This window comes from Natator depressus, chromosome 1 (assembly GCF_965152275.1).
Source record: "Natator depressus isolate rNatDep1 chromosome 1, rNatDep2.hap1, whole genome shotgun sequence".
In the NCBI taxonomy this organism is placed as follows: Eukaryota; Metazoa; Chordata; order Testudines; family Cheloniidae; genus Natator; species Natator depressus.
Window position 1 is genome coordinate 266,159,659 of NC_134234.1, and position 21,301 is coordinate 266,180,959.

Sequence of the window (21,301 nt, forward strand, 5' to 3'; positions counted from 1 at the left end):
GGGGGGCTGGGGGGTTTGGAGTGTGAGAGGGGGATCAGGGCTGGGGCAGAGGGTTAGGGTGTGAGGGGGTTGAGGGCTCTTGCTGGGGATGAGGAGTGCAGGTGGGGGCTCAGGGCTGGGGAAGAGGGTTAGGGTGCTAGGGGGTGCAGCCTCTGGGGTGGGACCGAGGATGAGGGGTTTGGGGTGCAGGCTGCCCTGGGGCTACAGTGGGGAAAGACGCGCCCCCTCCCCCCCCAGCCCTCTCTCGCCGCCGCAGCAGCTTGGTGCCAGGAGAGAGGCGCCTCTCCCCAGCCGCAGCACCTCCGGTGGACCTGGGCCGGCCGGGAGGGGCCGGCCGCAGCAGGTCTGCACTGGGGCCGGCAGGGAGGGAATGAAGGTGTAGACATAGCTCAATAAAACAGCTGAAATTTAGTTATAGGGTAGACTTGGGGCTTGATTGTGACTTTAGGTGGAGCCACAGCACTCCAGGAGGCATTGTGGTCAGATACTTTTGAATCAGAAATTCTCCCTTGATTTTCCTCCCTTCCAACCCCCTCCAGGGAGGTACTAATTTACTGTTGGATTATACCAACAGCAAATTCAACACCCCCACAGACCAACTCAGCTGCCCTGGCCAGTACGTAGAGGGAAGGGGGGAAGGGATGGAGCCAAGATTCCACCATTCCCCACCCACCTGCACTGGAGGGTGGGATGGTATGGGAGTAAGCAAACACCCTATTAATTGTATGTGTATGGACTCAAAGTCCAGGTAGCTCACATAGGGCTTGTCTACATGACCCGCTGGATCGACGGGCAGGGGTCGATTTAGTCTAGACTCGATAAATCAACCACCGAGCGCTCTCCCATCGACTCCGGTACTCCACTAGGGTGAGACACCACGTAGCTGAAGTTGCGTAACTTAGATCGATACTGCACCCTGTGCACTCCCGCCAGTGTAGACCAGGCCCTAGGAGTGTTCTGACCTCCTCTTATTCTGGTGCACAGGCCTGTATCTAACCTCCAGTGATTACAGAAGTCTTCCTTCCAGCCTCCATGGAGGCGCATCGTCCATGTAATTTTTGTAGCCGTAATGAGTATTATGTGGAGTTGAGTGAGTTAGCAGCTGTATTTTAGGATCAGAATGGAGGCTGGGTCTCTGCAAGTGCAGGGCAGTATACAGAAGACAAAATGGGGAGGCAATGTGAAAAGCTCTAGTATATTTATTAAAATGATGTACTGTGGAAAAGTGCTACATAAGAGCTAGGTGGTGGCATTGTTTATTATTATGGGTGTGCTAACAACGGATAAGACAGCCTTGTTCTTTATCAGTAGAACTGTGATAGAAATCTATAGGGTTCACCTTGGCGCTCTTCGCTTAGCTACTAGTATTGGCTTTTGGGCATTTTAACCATTTCTGCCATGATGGTGTAAACTACAAGAACAAAACTTCATTTCAGTCACGGCTGATGGCAATATGCAAATTCTTTGCTCTATGAGGTCAACCAAAAGGAAAAATTGTTTTCTAAAAATAAAAGCAGTCCTGCACCACTGGCAAGCGGCAGCATGAGTTTTATGTATGTAGATTAACTCCATCTGCCAATGGCAGGGATCATTTAGAATCCAAAGGTGTGTTTGCATGTTGTTTTATGTATTGGTTCTCATGTAGGCCTCCTGGGACGTGCAAGCACAAGAAGATTTGATGGATTACATCTAATAATGTGGTTTTATTTTCAGTTTTTCTTAGGGGCTCAAATGGACATTAAGGAGTCACTGCATTTACGTTGTTAAAAGCTTTGCTCGTTGACGTTAGCTTCACGAGATACTCAACTTGTTTTCTGTGAGTGTCTCAAGGTGGCAGTCATGCATTCCAACAGAGATCAGTGAAACACAAACAACACAGAATATATTAATTGGCATCTAAAAGGCTGCCTATATTCCACTAAAACCCTTAGTGTTCTGTGCAATATCCTGTGTTTGAAGGATGCCCAAAATTTGGTGTCACCGTCTCCCAGTCTTCCAAGGGTGAGAATCCCTCTCACAGTCTTGGATTTCCCCTCCTAAAGAGGGAGTGCGTGTGACCTGGAAAGCAGCACCATATGATACACGCATTCAAATTCACACTGGCAGCGGTATCATTTTAAAACTGAGGGAAATAGAATAGATTCCTGGGTAGCAATGACTGACCTAGGAACAGTTCCTGTGTTCCTTATGCACCCAAAATTCCCTTCGGATGCAAAGGAAGTTTTTGGTGCACAAGAAATTCAGGATTGGGCTCTGAATTTTTTTTTAATACCACTGCACCTCTCAGAGAAACTGAGGTGAAGATATTTTTAGATCACTCTTATGAGGGAGAATCTTTTCCTGTCCTTTAGGAGAGAGCAAAAGGGTGTAATGGATTTCATGCTGTAAAAACCAAGCTACCGCTGCAAGGGCTGGAAGAAATTTCCCTGCTAAAACATAAAATGTAGTTAATCTAATTTATTGCAGTTTGAAATATATATATATATATATATATATACACACACACATTCCTTTTCCTGCTGTGGGAAGCCTTCTTAGCACTCCCTGCAGCTTTCAGTTGCTCACATTTTGATGTATCCCTTCGTAAGCATTTTGTAAGAAATTTTACACAAGACTTTCAGTATATTGCCCGTCATTCTGCTGCGTCAACATTCCATGTGAGGTTTGGCGCAGACAGCTAGGGCCCTCCTTAGCGCCTGTTAATTTTTCTTTAGACATGTTCCTTTCTAGAAAATGTCACCGAAAGTACTACTCAGAGCTTGAATGGTGTGTGAATGCTGTAAATATTTGAACAGGTAATGTAATGTTCATCCAGAAAAAGATCTGTTACTTGCAAAGATAATTGTTCAAATTGAGAACGTAGTTTAAAATTGCACCACTTCGCAACCTGTTTTCTGGACAGTATGTTGAATATTAGATCCACAATCTAATGTCAGGCTGTTTTATGGTGGAAATATGAACATGCTGTTTAATAAGAAATATTGTTAAAAATGTAACTTCCTCAGGGTTTTCATTTCTCAGTTTTATCAGTTGATAGGAAGAGGAATTTCTGTTGTGTTATCCCCACGTTCAGAACCACTAGGTAGCATGTCCCTGTGTTTTATTGGCTTTCTACCTGTTGAGTTCCAATTATCCACACTCCTGAGTGTCTGAATATATTTGGTATTGTCTGAGTGAATTGTTCATTGGGATTCTGCTGTACCAAGAAATCTTAGCGTTTGGGAAAGACAACAGCTTGAGAAGCATGTTGAAATACTGTGTGGCCAATTTTCTGGTGGTGTAAACTGGTGCAGTTCCATTTGGGCCAGTATGTGTCTTAGTACTTCAGTGGCTGACCGGTGGATGCCACCTCTGCATGTGTGCCATAGTGGTATCGTGGCTGCATTCTGTTATTTCATATGCCTTGTTAAGCACCCAGTAAGGTTTAGTATTAGTATCATGGGCAGGCTGACTGCACACTGATGGAAGTACAGTGATGCCTTGTGCAGTCTACTTATAGTCACCACAGTTTCAGTGGCATAATGTGATGGTGTGCTTTTCCTATTTTCTTAAAATCCTAATTTGTGCTGCGTACGTGTCCTGTTCCTCAAGTAGCCCTATTAAAAAATGAAGGGGCCACTTGTGAAATAAGCCACTGTTCAATAGGGGTGAGGAGGGCCAAAGTGTTCTTCAGTGGGATAATGGCCATTGTTATTTTGCAGTGAACAACAATTCTTGGTTGCAACATATGAAAAAAAACATCTATTGCACATCTGGGATTTCTTATAGATCTTATGTAACTCGGAAATAAAATGAAAATCTCTGGAGACTGTGTGCATGTGCGTGTGTGTAAAAAGCAACAGCAACTAAAAAGTGGAATTCTGTAGGTGACGATATGAGAACTGTCAAGGCAATTTTATGAACCACCACTAGGTGGGACACGATTATATCTGTTACCTACCCACAGACTCCGCAGTTGCTCAATCCTAATGTCTGGAGGGAAAAATGTCTGATTCACACAATTTTCTAATTTTGTATATTTCATTATCTAAAGTAAGCAAAAAGCATAAAATAAAATGCATGCCAACAAATCAGATTAATCTATGAAACTAAAAGCAAAGGAGAATCCATTATTCAGAGAGTGGGTTAATGTTAGATCATAGAATCAGGCTGATTAACTGGTTGATTAAATCACAATAAATAGCAGTTGTTAATAAGCTTTATGTGATTATTGGGAGTTCTTAAGGCAGCAGTCTTCTTAGCTATCAGCCCCCAAAATAATACGGCATTATCCATCTTGGCTTTGAATGATATATTTATACTCCACCTGAATGGCTGATACAGGGAGGTTCAAATTACTGCCAGGTTGAAGTCAATGTTGAGACTATAGCTCTGATGCCAACTAATGTAGTCTGCCCAAATTATAGATGGTTAGGCAACAATCTCTATAGATGGTTAGGCAACAAACTCTCTGAAATAATTTCTTTTAAATTGCAAAGCTAGCAAAAAATTGCAGCTGAAATAATAGGAAAACAGCAATTACTCATCTGTGCACACAGAGGAAAGTTCCTCTTTCTTCAGCTGTTCCTGTTTTAAAGACAGTTGTTCTAATTTCTCTTTTATAATTTGGCACTCAGCAGTTAAATGCTGAACAGTTTGGGTGAAAGGCTTAACTGTGACAGACTGGAAAGTATCTGCCTCAGAATCATGGTTTTGGGGAGGGGGGTGGCTTTTCAGGCAGGCCTGTACCTGCCTCACCCCTATGAGCTCGGGGATTTACCAATATAGATGTTTTCCTGGGGATATGATTTCCTAGGTGCTGGTGATCGAGCAATGGTTTAATTGGTTCTTACAGTTCTGCTGACTCTTTCACAAGTCAGCTCTATTTTTTTTAATTCTACTTTCTCCAAGTACAAATTGTAAATTTGGGATCTTTTTCACTGATTTTTTTTTTAATATCTTCCTCTTTAAATATAAATTAAAGTAAGTTGAAATCATATACTTTTTTTTGTTTTCATGATATCTTATGGACATATGCTCTACCAGCTTACCAATTATTTTTTCAAAAGACCCAGATGTTGAAGTTTGTATGCAGCAAATCAAGCTCTTCAATTATAGCTGGCTTCACATCTGGTAAACTTGGTTCCAGAGATTTCCCAGGCCTCGGAGGAAAATGTGCAGCTGTTCTCCTTGAAGGCTGTACAGCGTAGCCTAAAGTGTTAATCTGTTAAGGGCTGAATCTTATTTATGGCATATTTGAACTATATTCCTGTACCGCCAAAAGACACAATCCATATCTCAGCAATTGCAACAGCCGGTCCTCTTGATATAGTACCTAAAAAAAACATGGGATGGAGGGCTGAGCATAATTGGTTTCCTTTGCCTTGTTTATGCTGTACTTATTGTCATGGTCTCCGCTGAATAAAAACCTGTATCAGTTTCTTTTCGGGAGAAATTGAGGGTTAGGTGCTTAGAGAGGTTTAGGCCCCTAGTAGTATTTAGGGGTATAGGAGTATCTTAGAAATATCAACGAAGAACTGTGTGCTGGAAAAGCCAGGTACCCCCACACATCCTCCATTTGTTTTTATTTCAGGTTTCGGCAAATACAGAAGACTCCTCAATGAGTGGCTATTTATATAGATCAAAGGGCTGCAAAAAACCATGGAAACACCTGTGGTTTGTCATAAAAAATAAGGTGCTATACACATATGCTGCTAGTGAGGTAAGGAAGCATGGAATTTTTTTTTCATATTTTAAAGGAATGCTCAGTAATGAGACCCATAAATTAGTCTATCTCACTGCAGTATAGCACTTTGAGTCTTCCCTGAAAGAGGTGGAAAAATCTGTGAGGTGTTCAGCTATTAACTAGATCATGCGCCTTTCTGAAAACATAACTGAGTCACAATAGTGACCTTTTCAAGTAGATATTATCTGTTTTGCTGCATCAGTTTGGAATAATGGCAGATGCCAACAGCATGCAAGCACACTGGAGCATCTCAGCTTGTTGCTTCCACCTGATGTACTTGTGGATGTTTGGAGAGAGCAGACTTGAATACACCTGGCTTCTCAGCCTGCCTCCTCCACTCTGCAACAGTCTCCTAATGCCTGGTGCTCCAGCTAGAAAAGAGCAAATGTGACAATACTTATGCCATTTCCATTTTGCTCAGCAATGTGTCAATCTTATTGAAGCATGGATGTGAGCTCCATAAATTTTAGCCCAGACGAAGGAAGATGGGCGTTTATCAAGTACCTGTCATATACACTACCTCTTTACAATATTGTCCAAATACCTTGCTGAAAGTTTTTTAAAAACCTTTGGTTTTTTAAACCTTTTGCAATTATTTATAAGTCAGTTATGGAGCAAACTATAGAAAGCACAGTTGCCATCCATCATAGTTACCAGGCAAGTTGCACCTCTGACCCTTCCTGAGCACCTCTTCCCAGGTGTCAGGCTCCTAGCTGTCACCTGGTTCTGGATAGAATCACACAATTCTCCTACTCTCAGGCCAGGCCCTGGGTTGCAATCCTCTAGTACCAATTGTAATTTGCCTGAGCAGGTCTGATTTACGCCGAGACCCTGCAATCCTGTACTCTGTGCGGCAATGAAAGTGTTAATCAGTGACCAAACAGCCTCCTGAAAGCAAAGTATCATTTATTTGAAACAAAGCATTTCAGAGAAATCAGATCTTAAAAACAATAAAAAAGACTGTCTAGCTTACCATCTTTAACCATCTTCCATGAGGAGACCCTGGTAGGACTAACTCCCCGTAGACTCTCGCACAGAGCCTCTCTCTGTCAGCTTGTCTCCCTGTTGGAACTTGCTGACATTCTCTGCAGAGCCCCGGACTGATTTCAGACCTAAGGAAATAATAATCTTCAGAAAGGTCATATCCAAATGGGAACTTTTGAAGTTTATAATCTAGTCCTTCCTTCCTCAAGAGTAGTTAAGTGTTCTCAAATGTAGATATTCTTGTATCCAAATGTAGGAATTTAGGAATTGCCATACAGAGTCAGACTAAATCCATTTAGTCCAGTATCCTGTCTCTGGCCGTGGCTAGCAGCAGATGCTTCAGACAAAGGTGTAAGAACCCCATATTAGACAGATGGGGGATAAGACCCACTCCAAACTCTCACCCAAATCTCCCAATAGTTAGAGATTGGTATGGAGGTGTAATATCTAGGGTTGTCCCATGATTAAGAAAATTAATCACGCGGTTAAAAAAAATTAATTGCGCAATTAATCAATAATAGAATACCATTTATTTAAATATTCTTGGATGTTTTCTACATTGTCAAATATATTCAAAGTGTACAGTGCTCACTTTATAGGTATTTTTGATTGAAATAGTATTTCAGTTCACCTCATGCAAGTCCTGTAGTGCAATCTCTTTATCATGAAAGTTGAACTTACAAACGTACAATTATGTACAAAAAAAACCCTGCATTCCAAAATAAAACAATCTAAAACTTTAGAGTCCTACTTCTTGTTCAACCAATTGCTCAGACAAACAAGTTTGTTTACATTTGCAGGAGATAATGCTGCCGGCTTCTTGCTTACAGTTTCACCTGAAAGTCAGAACAGGCCTTTGCACGGCACAGTTGTAGCTGGCTTCGCAAGATATTTACATGCCAGATGCACTAAAGATTCATATGTCCCTTCCTGCTTCAACCACCATTCCAGGGAATATGCTTCCATGCTGATGACGGGTTCTGATGGATAATGATCTAAAGCAGTGTGGACCAACGCCCGTTCATTTTCATCATCTGAATCAGATACCACCAGCAGAAGGTTGATTTTCTTTTTTGGTGGTTTGCGTTCTGTTGAGTCTCCATCAGAGTGTTGCTCTTTTAAGACTTCTGAAAGCATGTTCCACACCTCATCCCTCTCAGATTTTGGAAGGCACTTCAGATTCTTAAATCTGGCGTCAAGTGCTGTTGCTATCTTTAGAAATTTCACATTGGTGTCAAATTTGCATTAAAAGTGTTCTTAAAATGAACAACATGGGCTAGGTCATCTGAGACTGCTAGACCATGAACTATATGGCAGAATGCAGGTAAAACAGAGCAGGAGACATACAATTCTCCCCCAAGGAGTTCAGTCACAAATTTAATTAATGCATTGTTTTTTTTAACAAGCGTCACCAGCATGGAAGCATGTCCTCTGGAATGGTGGCTGAAGCATGAAGGGACACATGAGTCTTTAGTGCATCTGGCATGTAAATATCTTGCAACGCCAACTACAACAGTGCCATGTGAATGCCTGTTCTCACTTTCGGGTGACATTGTAATTAAGATGTAATTAAGATGTGGGCAGCATTACCTCCTGTAAATATAAACAAACTTGTTTCTCTTAGCGATTGACTGAACAAGAAGTAGGACTGAGTGGACTTGTAGGCTCTGAAGTTTTACATTGTTTTGGTTTTGAGTGCAGTTACATAACAAAAAAGCCTGCATTTGTAAATTGCATTTTCATGATGAAGAGATTGCACGACAGTATTTGTATGAGATGACTTGAAAAATACTATTTCTTTTGTTTATCATTTTTACAGTGCAAATATTTGTAATAAAAATAATATAAAGTGAGCACTGTACGCTTTGTATTTTGTGTTTTAATTGAAATCAATATATTTGAAAATGTAGAAAAACATCCAAAAATATTTAATACATTTCAATTGATATTTTATGGTTTACAGTGTGATTAATCACTATTCCTTTTTTTGTTAATTGCATGAGTTAACTGCGATTAATTCAACAGCCCTAGTAATATCCCTTCCAAAATTTTGTTGTCATTATAATAACTGGATATTCTTGTTGTCCATATGAATGTCTAATCCCTTTGTGAATTTTATTAAGTTCTTGGCCTCAAAAACATCCTGTGGCAATGAATTTTACACTCCGTGTTCTGTGAAAAAGTATTTAGTTTTATCAGTTTTGAATTTGCTCCCTTCTAATTTCATTGAATGTCCCCCTGTTCTTGCATTGAGTCAGGGAGCTCCCATCTACCTTGTTTAGGCCCTTCATTATTTTATATACTTTCATCATGTCCCTTCTGAAAAGTCTTTTTTCTAGATTTACTTTGATAGGTTAAAATGTCACACCTTTTTGTCTTAGCAACCATCAATTGGGGAGTTCACCGGATGTTTATCAGTGTCTAGGTGCACTTCTTCTTCTGGGATCTCACTTGCATGTAGTGTAGGAGCTTGCTTGTTGGCAGTGTAGTTCAATGCAACTTTATTTTTTGTCGTTTGTCATGCAAAATCTATTCTAAACTGCTCTATAGAATTATTAAATTAGAGAGAGTATCTAAGGGGAGGATGGAGTTGAGCAGTATGGGGAAGGGGAAAAGGATACCTTTAAACCAAGATTTGAAATGGAATGAAGAGATACAAGAATGCTGTTCCATTCCAGATAGTGTTAAGTATGGTGGTGAGACTGTGTAGCAGGACAAAGAGATCAGTGCTAGATGACAAGAAAGTGACAAGGAGTTAGAGAGAAACCAAATCTGTGAGGTTTGTTGTCTCTTGTTCATTAAATCACGTATGAGGAAATGACAAGAAACACGGTTTTGTGGAATATGAACTGTAAATTATTATAAACTTAAAATAACTGGATGCAATAGTGTCGTGCTTAAAGATTTATAAAATATCACATCAGGACTGTAATATTATAAGAGCTAATTTTGTGCTTGTGGGTTTAAATTAGGATGTTGCAGCACTGGAGAGTCAGCCTCTACTGGGATTCACAGTCTCTGAAGTAAAGGATGAAAACTCAGAGTCTAAAATATTCCATTTACTGCACAAAAACACTTTATTTTACATATTCAAAGCAGATGATCCTCAGTCAGCTCAAAAGTAAGTAACCATTTGAATTCAGTCCTGCCTGTCACTTTTTCCCCAGGGAATGTTTCAGATGTCATTTCATTAATGTTCTTTCTGTCGGTGCGCACGTGACAAAGCTCACTTATAATGTGCAACTTGTTTTTAAGAAATGCTTGGTTAAACATCAAAAATCTGTAAGGCTTGCAATAATGTAATTTCAGTTGTTACATTTACATATAAAATAATTGGTTTCATGGAGATTTGCGGTCAGACCTTTGTCAAAAGGCAATCAAAAGTGAGTGGAGTCAGTCACCTTTCAATCAAAAGGCTTCAAAAAGATAAGCAGACTACATGCTGGGCTGAGGAGTGAGGGTAAGAGGAAGGGAAAGTATAGCCTTTATGGAAGAACTCCTCTTTAGTTATGTACCATCATAGTTCCAAAGGATTAAAATAGGAGGCATTTTGTGCTGTTTTAATTTAATTCCTTCATCTCTAAATCTATTTAAAATAAAGTTCAATGATAAAATATATTAATTCAGGAAATTTTTAACACTAAGCTGGGTCTATATCTTCATTATTTCCTTTCTTCCCAGCTAGATTTATAAGTCCTATCGATTTTTTGCATGGCAAACTGAGTTTTGTTAGTATGCTCTTTCATTGTAGAAGCAGAATGATTTACCTGTATTCACTGGAATTATATAGAGACTTTGTTTGTGGTCCTTATTTGATTAAGTTTTAGGATTTACCCCCATGCAGCAAAATGGGAAGTGACTATGCAAATACATCTAGTGTATCTTGCTAATAGATCTGGCTGGTTGCTTTGTCTGGTTTCACAACAGTTTCCCAGAATTAATTTTACTTGTAACAGAGTAGCCATTAAGCGCTAAATATTCCGATAGAATATTTTAAACATGCAGTTAAGCCTGAAGTTGTTTGTAAATGCTACAAACAGGAATATTTCAAAACCGTAATTTAAATGTCCAGAGCAATTAACTAACTGAGCACATGCATAATACTGTTTTTCAAAAATCTGGGAATGTTTTCTTCCTTGCAAATGCAGTTTGATCAATCCCTCCTTATTAGTTAAGACAGATGTCATCTTGAATTTGCACTATGCCCTTATTTGTACTTATAAACAATTTATAACTACTTTCTTCCCTATTCAGATAATGGCTTTTTGTAACTGGATGGAAAACTAGTAACCAGCAAAAGTCTGTTTTTACTGATGCTGAGATCCTAGTATTAATTACCTTACAAAGCAAGTTTCCCCCAAATATTTAATATCCCATAGAGATTTCTGTCGAAACCAAACCTGTGGAATACATGCTCCTCTGACATTATTAAAAATTAATCTTTTTGCTCGTGTTCCCCATTTAATGCCTACTCTCTCTTATTTTATTCTTCTTAACCCCTAATGAAGAAACATCTAACACTGGTATTTGTATAACACATTACACAGTTTTTTCATTCACTTCACAAATAACATGAAGTTCATTAAATTTTAGTAACTATTTTTTATAAAGTTTTAATATAAGACTCAATGTAAAGTTGTTTAAATGGAAAATTAATAGCTCTGATATTTCTATAATGTGCTTATTCTAACTGTCAAGGTATTTATTTGGTATGATTTATTCTGAATTGCATTGGTCATCTTTATTTGAATATATTGTTAAATTGGAGAGAATAGAGTAAAAAGCAATTCAGACGATAAATGGAAAGAAACCAAAAAAGCTTATATATCTATGTGGCAACTGACAAAACTACAGTTTTGTTTATCTTGAGAAAAGATTAAGACTTGCCAAGACTGACAAACAACATCTCGTCTAGCTTAGGACTATCTACAAACTAAGCTTTATGGTTTGATGTCAGAGAACAGTCTAGGAGCAGAGGTCTGAACTCAAGGAGTGGGTGTATAAACTAGGGCTGTCAAGCAATTTAAAAAAATAACTTTATTTTTTATTACAAATATTTGCACTGTAAAAAAAACAAAAAGAAATACTATTTTTCAATTCACCTAATACAAGTATTGTAGTGCAATCTCTTTATCATGAAAGTTGAACTTACAAATGTAGAATTACGTACAAAAAAATAACTGCATTCAAAAATAAAACAATGTAAAACTTTAAGGCCTCCAAGTCCACTCAGACCTACTTCTTGTTCAGCCAATCACTCAGACAGACAAGTTGGTTTACATTTGCAGGAAATAATACCGCCAGCTTCTTGTTTACAATGTCACCTGAAAGTGAGAACAGGTGTTTTCATGGCATTGTTGTAGCCTTCGTCGCAAGATATTTATGTGCCAGATGCACTAAAGATTCATATGTCCCTTCATGCTTCAGCCACCATTCCAGAGGACATGCGTCCATGCTGATGATGGATTCTGCTTGATAACCATCCAAATCAGGGCGGACTGATGCATGTTCATTTTCATTATCCGAATCAGATGCCACCAACAGAAGGTTGATTTTCTTTTTTGGTGGTTCAGGTTCTGTAGTTTCTGCATCAGAGTGTTTCTCCTTTAAGACTTCTGAAAGCATGCTCCACACCTCGTCAATCTCAGATTTTGGAAGGCACTTCAGATTCTTAAATCTTGGGTTAGTGCTGTAGGTATCTTTAGAAATATCACATTGGTATCTTCTTTGTGTTTTATCAAATCTGCAGTGAAACTATTCTTAAATCAAACAACATATGCTGGGTCATCATCCGAGACTACCATAACACAAAATATATAGCAGAATGCAGGTAAAACCATGGAGCAGGAGACATACAAGTCTCCTCCAAGGAGTTCAGTCACAAATTTAAATTTGTAAATTTAAGGCACGTAAATACCTTGCAGTGCTACAAAAGTACCATGTGAACGCCTGTTCTCGCTTTCAGGTGACATGGTAAATAAGAAGCAGGCAGCATTATATCCCGTAAATGTAAACAAACTTATTTCTCTTAGCGATTGGCTGAACAAGAAGTAGGACTGAGTGGACTTGAAGGCGCTAAAGTTTTACATTGTTTTGTTATGGAGTGCAATTATGTAACAAAAAAAAATCTACATTTGTAAGTTACATTTTCACAATAAAGAGATTGCACTACAGTACTTCTTCTTTTGTTTGTCATTTTTACAGTGCAAATATTTGCAATAAAAATATAAAGTGAGCACTGTACACTTTGTATTCTGTGTTGTAATTGAAATCAATATATTTGAAAATGTAGAAAAACAACCAAAAATATTTAATAAAATTTCAATTGGTATTCTATTTAACAGTGTGATTAAAACTGTGATTAATTTTTTTGTTAATGGCACGAGTTAACTGTGATTAATCGACAGCCCTAGTATAAATATATATAAAATGGACTAAAAACCTACATTAAAAGAACATTGTTAAGGTTACAAAGTCAAGCCCTCAAAAGTAAAGAAAAGCCAGAATTATGGTTGCCTCTGGAACATTAATTGTGGGCTCCATGTGTGTATGCATTATGATAGTTTTTAGTTACACAATCACATTTTTTCCCCACATGATCCGTTCATAGAATGGATGTCCAGTTAATGAGCAGCTGTTCAATATTTTGTTTTCTCCTCCTTGTTCAGAATGGTCTTAGGCCTTGTTTAATGCACAATATTCAAACCCTTTTTTCAAGACCCTTATTAATTTCCTTATGAGCTTTTCTATGGCACTCATCACTACAGTATGCGATCACTTCACAAACATTACTTTATTTTCACAGCTTCCCTGTGGGGGGTGTGTGTGTATGGGGGTGGGTGGGTTATTTTACAGATAAGGAGCTGAGGCCTAGAGAGATTAAGGTCCGAAGTTTTCACTAATTTTGGATGCCCAATTTGAGATGCCTCGGACCTGATTTTTTGGAGGACTTCGCATTATGTAGCACTTTATATGTTATAAGCACAGCTCCCATTGACTTCAATTGCAGCTATAAGTGCTTAGCACTTCTGCAAATTGGACCCCAAGGACTCAAGTCAGGTATCCAGGAAATGAGGAACGCACAAGTAGTGACAACCTATGAAAAGTTTGGTTCAAGTGACTTGCCTAGCATCACAAAGGATCTCTGTGGCAGACACAGGGGTAGAATCCAGTTCTCCAGAGAAGCATTCAGCTGTCTTGACTATGAAAACATCCTTTTCCTGCTTCTTTAACTACACTCTTTCCCACTTCTGCAACAAATGACGCAACAGTCTCCTTCACTGCACAACTTTGATTCATCTCCAGAGCAGGTCCAACCTATGAACTGAGTGAATCAAGGGTGCTGTGGGAAAAATAATATGTGAACGTGTAACTAAAGACTATTGTAATGCATAAACATAAGGAGGCCAAATTAAGGTTGCAGAGGCAACCATCATTCTGACTTTTCTTAATTTTTGAGGGCTTGACTGCAATCTTAATAATCTTTTAATGTAGCTGTGGGTGTCATTTCCTAGGATTCTAAAAAACTGAAAAATCAAACTGTGTCATATGGCAGCATACTGACACCCACGCAGGTCATCAGCAGGGTTGGAACCAACTATCAGAGTAACTGATAGAAGATGACAACCTACTAGTGCTATGTGCAGGAGATGAGACGCTTTGTCAGCAGGGTCGCAGATATTATTAAGGTTGTCCAACATTTGCTAATATAAGATCCTGTTTTCAGTCGCTTGTAACTTTACCAAACTTCATCTGGTCTGTCTGAACTTTTCCATGCTGGGTGTCTGCCTCAGGCTGAATTTTCCTGAGAAAAGTTCAGTCAAACAGTTCAGCCAAAACAGGCTCAGCTGTTTCTGAGAATAAAGCTAGAGTAAAATACATTGTTTTGCCCATGTTAATTCTGGTGACATCTGAGAAGTTCTAGCATCTCTACCTTGCGGTTTGCCGGGGGAGGTGGCCTTTGTGTCAGGGATGTGCCTTTTACCGTCTCTGAAGAGAGACCAAAAATTGACCAAATTATAAGCCCCTGAAAAATCACAGCTCACACATGCTCAATAGGGCCTTGCTAGGGCTTCACAGCTTAATTTCCTGATAGGTGCTTCCCAAATACACGTGAAGAGTCTTTACCCCTATGAGAGTACAGTTTGAAAGAATTTCCATAATGCGCTACATTGCCATATCTGTTGTTTATCTAAACCGAATGCAGGATTTAAGGCCATTTAATAGTGGTGAACCACATGCTTTTTAATGGATGAGTGAAATTTTGAACTGTTGCATATTTGAAAATGTATTGATAAAAATTTAAATAAGGTAGGTTTTGAAAATACCCAAGATCAAGCGAAATCTAACATTATTTCTCTTTCCAACAGGTGGATAGAAGCTTTTCAAGAAGGCACCATATTATAGCTGCCTCAGCACCATCTCTGAGCCTAAAAGAACAAAATTTCATCAAAGGATGACAAGAAATGGAGTACAGCAATTTTGTTTAAAAATGGACTCTACCAGCATCAACCTAAACACAATTTGTATATTTATGAGAATTAGGAGTTGTTGCCTTTTTTTTTAGGTGTAAGGTAATATTTTTTTAAAGACATTTGTGTATTTGTTGTTTTTTTCATACAAAATGTGTTATTTATTAAATTCCAATGTTTACTTAATGGTCAGAATCATTTCTAAGGTTCGCATTGAATTCTAAAGTGCCCTTGTCTTTAGAATAGCAGACGGCTTTGTCAGAAAACACACACGCTTTATTGCAGCATTACAATTTGTACAGTTCTTGAGTTGCTGGTGATCGTTTTGCAATTTAAAAAGAACAGTTCAAAGAACAAGATATTTCAACAAAACTTGAGGACACGTGGTCAGCTATGTTAAAACTCCTTTGATGAGCAGATGACTGACAGGCTGCTGCTCCTCTTGATACAATAGGTCAAGTTTTGTGGACTAATTCAATTAAAAAACACAGCCAGCTTCTGAATCACAGAAGCCCTAGAATTAGCACTGCTACTTGTTATTTAAGCTTCCACAACACAAAGGCAAACATATTTCTAATGCAATATGGATCCGTTATTAAAGCAAGCTGAAAGGAAAAACAGGAAAAATATCTTTTTTCTTTTTCATATTCTGCAGTTGCTGAGATTATGCTCTACAGCTGTCCTCAAATTATCAATGCCAAAGATATATTTAAATATACTATCTTAACAAAAAAAAATGAAGAGGCAGATTATTTTTTTAAATTGCTAGTAGTAATATAAAGCACAGGCAAAAATTGTTTGGCATGCAGGAAAAAAATCAAATATCCGATCATCGTCTTTGTTTAAAAATCCCTTTGATACCAATGAGAGTTCCCCATACAGTATGAAACATGGATAAATTACAGTTCTAATAGTTTAAGGCTAAATAAGTATGTTGAAAAATCTTACAGTATTGTACATTTTAAAATAAATGTTTGAATTGGAATTGCCCTACCAAGAAAGCACAATGTTCTTCGTGATAATGGCATAGAAAATGTGTGCCATTCATTCCAGGACATTTTGCTTACATTATTTGATGTTTTACTTGACGCTTTAAAACAAAATCTTTCTGCTGTTTTTAGAAATTTGTCAGTAGACCTCATTAGGAAACGCACATTGATGATTTTGGTGTATTTATTCTATTGTTGAACTTTTGAAAAATCATGTTATATCACTGTATAGAATAAATGGAACAAGCACTGACAAAACATGAATAGGCCAGGGTAACAGTGTTTATATATAAAATAGGATGTACATGTAGTCAGCCAGTTAATTGTTACGGTAGGTAAACTTGGTAATAGGATTAACAGCTGTTCACCTACAGGTCAAAATGGTTCAAGACTCTGTTAATAGTGATTTGCGAGTTGATACTAACTATGGCCTTACCTACACAAGGGAATTTTAGGAAAGAGGCTCTTTCCCCAGACTTATCACTGGTTCCCCTGCTCTGGAGGCTTCTAGTGTTTTTATCATGGTGTTAAGACTCTAGTTCGGGGGTGGGCAAACTATGGTATGTCCCCCCTCTGGCTGCTATGTTTAGGGGCAGCCAGGGGCCTCCGCGTGCTGCCCCCACCCCAAGCGCTGCCCCCGCAGCTCAGTAGGAGCCGGGGGGGGAAGACATTACACTGCTTCTGGGAGCTGCTAGAGGTAAGTGCCACCAAGAGCCTGAGCCCCTCCCGCACCCCTGCCCTAGCCCTGATCCCCCTCCTGCCCTCCGAACCCCTCGATCTCAGCCTGGAGCACCCTCCTGTACCCCAAGCCCCTCATCATCACCCCTGAGCCCCTTCCCACACCCTGAATTCCTCATTTCTGGCCCAGCCCCAGAGCCCACACCCCCAGCCAGAGCCCTCACCCCTTCCTGCACCCCAACCCCAACTTCATGAGCATTCATGGCCCGCCATACAATTTCCAAACCCAGATGTTGCCCTGAGGCCACAAAGTTTGCCCACCCCTGCTTTAGTGCAACAAAGTGCTTCAAGGTATGCCTAATTTCAAGAATGTAAGCTACCCCTCTGACGTCAATGGGACTAATCAGATGCTTGAAGTTAGGCACATGCCTATGTATCTTGCTGAATCAGGGTCTTAACCAGGTTTGACTGACATAATGGTAAAAATACTGGAAGCCTCGAAAGCCTTGCCTACACTACAGCTCCTGCTGGGTGCAGATGAACTGATGGTAGCACTTGTGGGATTTACACACACACACACACCTCCCACCCTCAAAGATTCCCTAGTGTAAATACAGCCTATGATTTTTTGGTAATCTTGCACTAGTTCTGTGCATGGGCTAACCTTACGAAAAATACAACTAGAATGAACACCCAGTTACCTTGACAGAAGTGTCAAAGATGAACATGGAAGCCAAAATACTCTCTCGCTCCTTAGAAGCGGTCTCTCAAGACATATTAATTGGGCAGTGTGAGGAAGCTTGCCTTGTCACAGCCCTTGTTCTGTTGGTAGAGAGTTTCAGGTACCAATTCAACAAGGTACGTAAGCACTTGCCTAACTTTAAGCACGAGTAATCCCACTGACTTCAATAGACTCAAGTTCTTAACATTAAGCATATGCTTGTGTACCTTGCTGAATTAGAGCCTTAAATTATTAAACTCTTCAGTCTGACCCCTTTCATGTGCAATCGAGGACCTGCTTCAATTAACTTTGAAGTTCAATGGGATTAAGGCCTTTATTTGAACAATTTTTATAAGTTTTTTTTTTAAATGAGAACTAAAATATGCTTTATGTATTACATTTTCTTCTCTTGTCATACATAGGGGCTTTATACTTGGTAGTTGTTCAGCAATGCAGCTGCCAGCTGAAGGCTAAGTAAGTTATGTCTCTTGCAAGTAGTTTCCTAAATGCTGTAACTTTAGCATCACAGTCTTACTCAGCAAAAACAACGAGGAGTCCTTGTGGCACCTTGGAGACTAACAAATTGATTTGGGCATAAGCTTTCGTGGGCTAGAACCCATTTGATCGGATGCATGGAGTGAAAATACAGGAGCAGGTATAAATACATGAAAGGATGTGGGTTGCTTTACCAAGTGTGAGGTCAGTCTAACGAGATAAATCAATTAACAGCAGGATACCAAGGGAGGAAAAATAACTTTTGAAGGGGTAACAGAGTGGCCCATTGCCATCATGTGCCAGCAATGCCCCTCTGCAATGTACATTGGCCAAACCAGACAGTCTCTACGCAAAAGAATAAATGGATGCAAATCTGACATCAGGAATCATAACATTCAAAAACCAGTAGGAGAACACTTCAATCTCTCTGGTCACTCAATAACAGACCTAAAAGTGGCAATTCTTCAACAAAAAAAACTTCAAAAACAGACTCCAATGTGATGCTGCAGAACTGGAATTAATTTGCAAACTGGATACCATCAGATTAGGCCTGAGTAGAGACTGGGAGTGGGTGGGTCATTACAAAACCTGAACTTAACTTCCCAATACTAATTTCCCCGTACTGTTACACCTTTTTGTGAACTGTCTGTAATGAGCCATTCTCTTACCACTTCAAAAGTTATTTTTCCTCCCTTGGTATCCTGCTGTTAATTGATTTATCTCGTTAAACTGACCTCACACTTGGTAAAGCAACCCCCATCCTTTCATGTATTTATACCTGCTCCTGTATTTTCACTCCATGCATCCGATCAAGTGGGTTCTAGCCCACGAAAGCTTATGCCCAAATCAGTGTTAGTCTCTAAGGTGCCACAAGGACTTCTTGTTTTTGCTGATACAGACTAGCACGGCTAGCCTTACACAGGTTAACATACATAGGTGGTGTGGCTCTTCTGGTTGATGTCACAGCAAGGGAGATAGTTAAAGCTTTCTATAAGGACAACCACTAAAAAGAAGAGATCTGCTGCAAACAAAAATAAATCCATTCCAGGAGGCAATTGTTAGTTTAGTTTCATTTTAGTATCACTTCCCCTCTGCAAAATAGAGGTAGCCAATGGTGCTGGAACAATTTTTATAGTAGGGATGCTGACTGGCATTGAGCAGAACTAAATCCTGTGTATGATGGAAACCACTTCGAACCAGGGGGTGCTGCTGCACTCTAGTTCCAGCCCCTGTGAAAATAGCTTGATAAAAAGTTAATGCACAGCCCTCAGATGGGGAAGGGGGACGTACGTTTGGCCTGATGAGGTTTTATGGCTGGCTACAGAAAATGAGCTCCATCTCCTGATGCACTACATATCCCTGAATGATGGTGCAGAGTGAGAATTGTTTTAAAATGTTAAAATGTCTTCTATGAGCCAGTTGACTTCTTGCTGAAGCAGCTGATTGAATCCAGAGCATTTCTGAGATACACATCTATTTATTTCAATAGACCCCTAAAAACAGTTGTACAAATGAAGCTATCTGGTTATGAAATGAAATAGATGGGATTTTGACATTGTAAACGCTAACTTGATAGTAATTTCTATCTTTCCCAACATATTTGTGCTTTATGTCATGTGCAAAGACAACTTCTGAGATGTTCAACAGGAGCAATTTGATAAGAGTTCTCAGCCAATAATATTATTTTTCCAAGTTACACTACCCTGTTTTCTTCCAACTTAAACTATCCCTAGTTTCATGGTAGTTCATGCTCAACATTATTATTTTTAAAAGATGCTTTTAGGAAAACTTCCATTATTAGGTAAAAAAACAAGCAGTACTTGTGGCGCCTTCGAGACTAACCAATTTATTTGGGCATAAGCTTTCGTGGGCTAAAACCCACTTCATCGGATGCATGCAGTGGAAAATACAGTAGGAAGATATATATACAGAGAGAACATGAAAAAATGGGTGTTGCCATACCAACTGTAATGAGACCAATTAATTAAGGTGAGCTATTATCAGCAGGAGAAAAAAAACCTTTTGTAGTGATAATCAGGATGGCCCATTTCAAACAGTTGACAAGAAGGTGTGAGTAACAGTAGAGGGTGGAAAATTATCATGGGGAAATAGTTTTTACTTTGTGTAATGACCCATCCACTCCCAGTCTTTATTCAAGCCTAATTTAATGGTGTCCAGTTTGCAAATTAATTCCAATTCTGCAGTTTCTTGTTGGAGTCTGGTTTTGAAGTTTTTTTTGTTGGAGAATTGCAACTTTTAGGTCTGAAATTGAGTGACCAGGGAGCTTGAAGGAACCTCACTCAATAGTCTCTAAGGCCACAAGCACTCCTCGGTTTTTTTGCTGATCCAGACTAACACAGCTACCACTCTGAAACCTGTCATTATTAGGTAGTCTGTCATTAATTTTTAACAATGTCAGTGAAACGTTTTTTGTTTACATTTCTATGCAATGTTAGCTACCAAACTGTCCATTTTTGTGTTAGTCTTGTAGACAATCAGAAAGTTAAATTGACTATCTTCTTTTCATTGACCAAGCTAAACAGAACAATAAAAGTGGCATAAATGGTTAATGTATTTTTATTTTAGTTTTAATAATTGGAACAATTAGTAACAGATTAGGATAATATTTTCAATACTAATAACACAGGTTAGGATATTCCTATAAAAAATATATTTAACCTGTTTCCTGAAGTATTACATGTTCTAGGATCCATAGTAAAGTGTTGATCTAGCATATCTTTAATTCAGTTCCATCAAAGATGCGACATTCACTTTTTATTTGATTATTGTACACCAATCAATTCATTAAGCAAGGGTTGCAAAACCAGCATGAAGTGAGCTGTAGCTCACGAAAGCTTATGCTCAAATAAATTGGTTAGTCTCTAAGGTGCCACAAGTCCTCCTTTTCTTTTTAAAAACTGGCTATCTCTACATAAGAGACCTAAGATAATAGATAAGATTGGTTAGTACAACGCATGATGAACACTGGCATTGAAGATTTTATTTTCTAACATTATTTCTGGGCAAGTAGAGGTCTTTAGGCAGTCTAAGAAAACTTTGAGTTAAAAACTTACTTTAAAAATCATTACAATACACTTATTAGGCAAGGATTACTGAACTGTTAGCATCTGAGTAAGTTTTTAATGACCCTTTAAAGAATACTGGGGGGACGGTTCCTGAATAAGCTTACGTTCTATCTCTTGAAATAGGGAAGTATAGCAGGATTAGAGGCATTTAA

The 21,301-nt window shown here is 39.0% G+C and overlaps 1 protein-coding gene across 1 annotated transcript in view; it reads left to right on the forward strand.

Annotated features, from left to right (window-relative positions):
- The window catches only part of FGD6 (FYVE, RhoGEF and PH domain containing 6), a 101,016-nt gene extending 84,389 nt beyond the window's left edge, over nucleotides 1–16,627 (forward strand). The window contains exons 19-21 of the mRNA XM_074941890.1: nucleotides 5,573–5,701; nucleotides 9,682–9,830; nucleotides 15,079–16,627. Of these exons, the coding sequence (XP_074797991.1) occupies nucleotides 5,573–5,701; nucleotides 9,682–9,830; nucleotides 15,079–15,115 (315 nt within the window). The 3' untranslated portion in view covers nucleotides 15,116–16,627. The remainder of the gene's footprint in view (nucleotides 1–5,572; nucleotides 5,702–9,681; nucleotides 9,831–15,078) is intronic.
- Nucleotides 16,628–21,301: the final 4,674 nt, after the last annotated feature.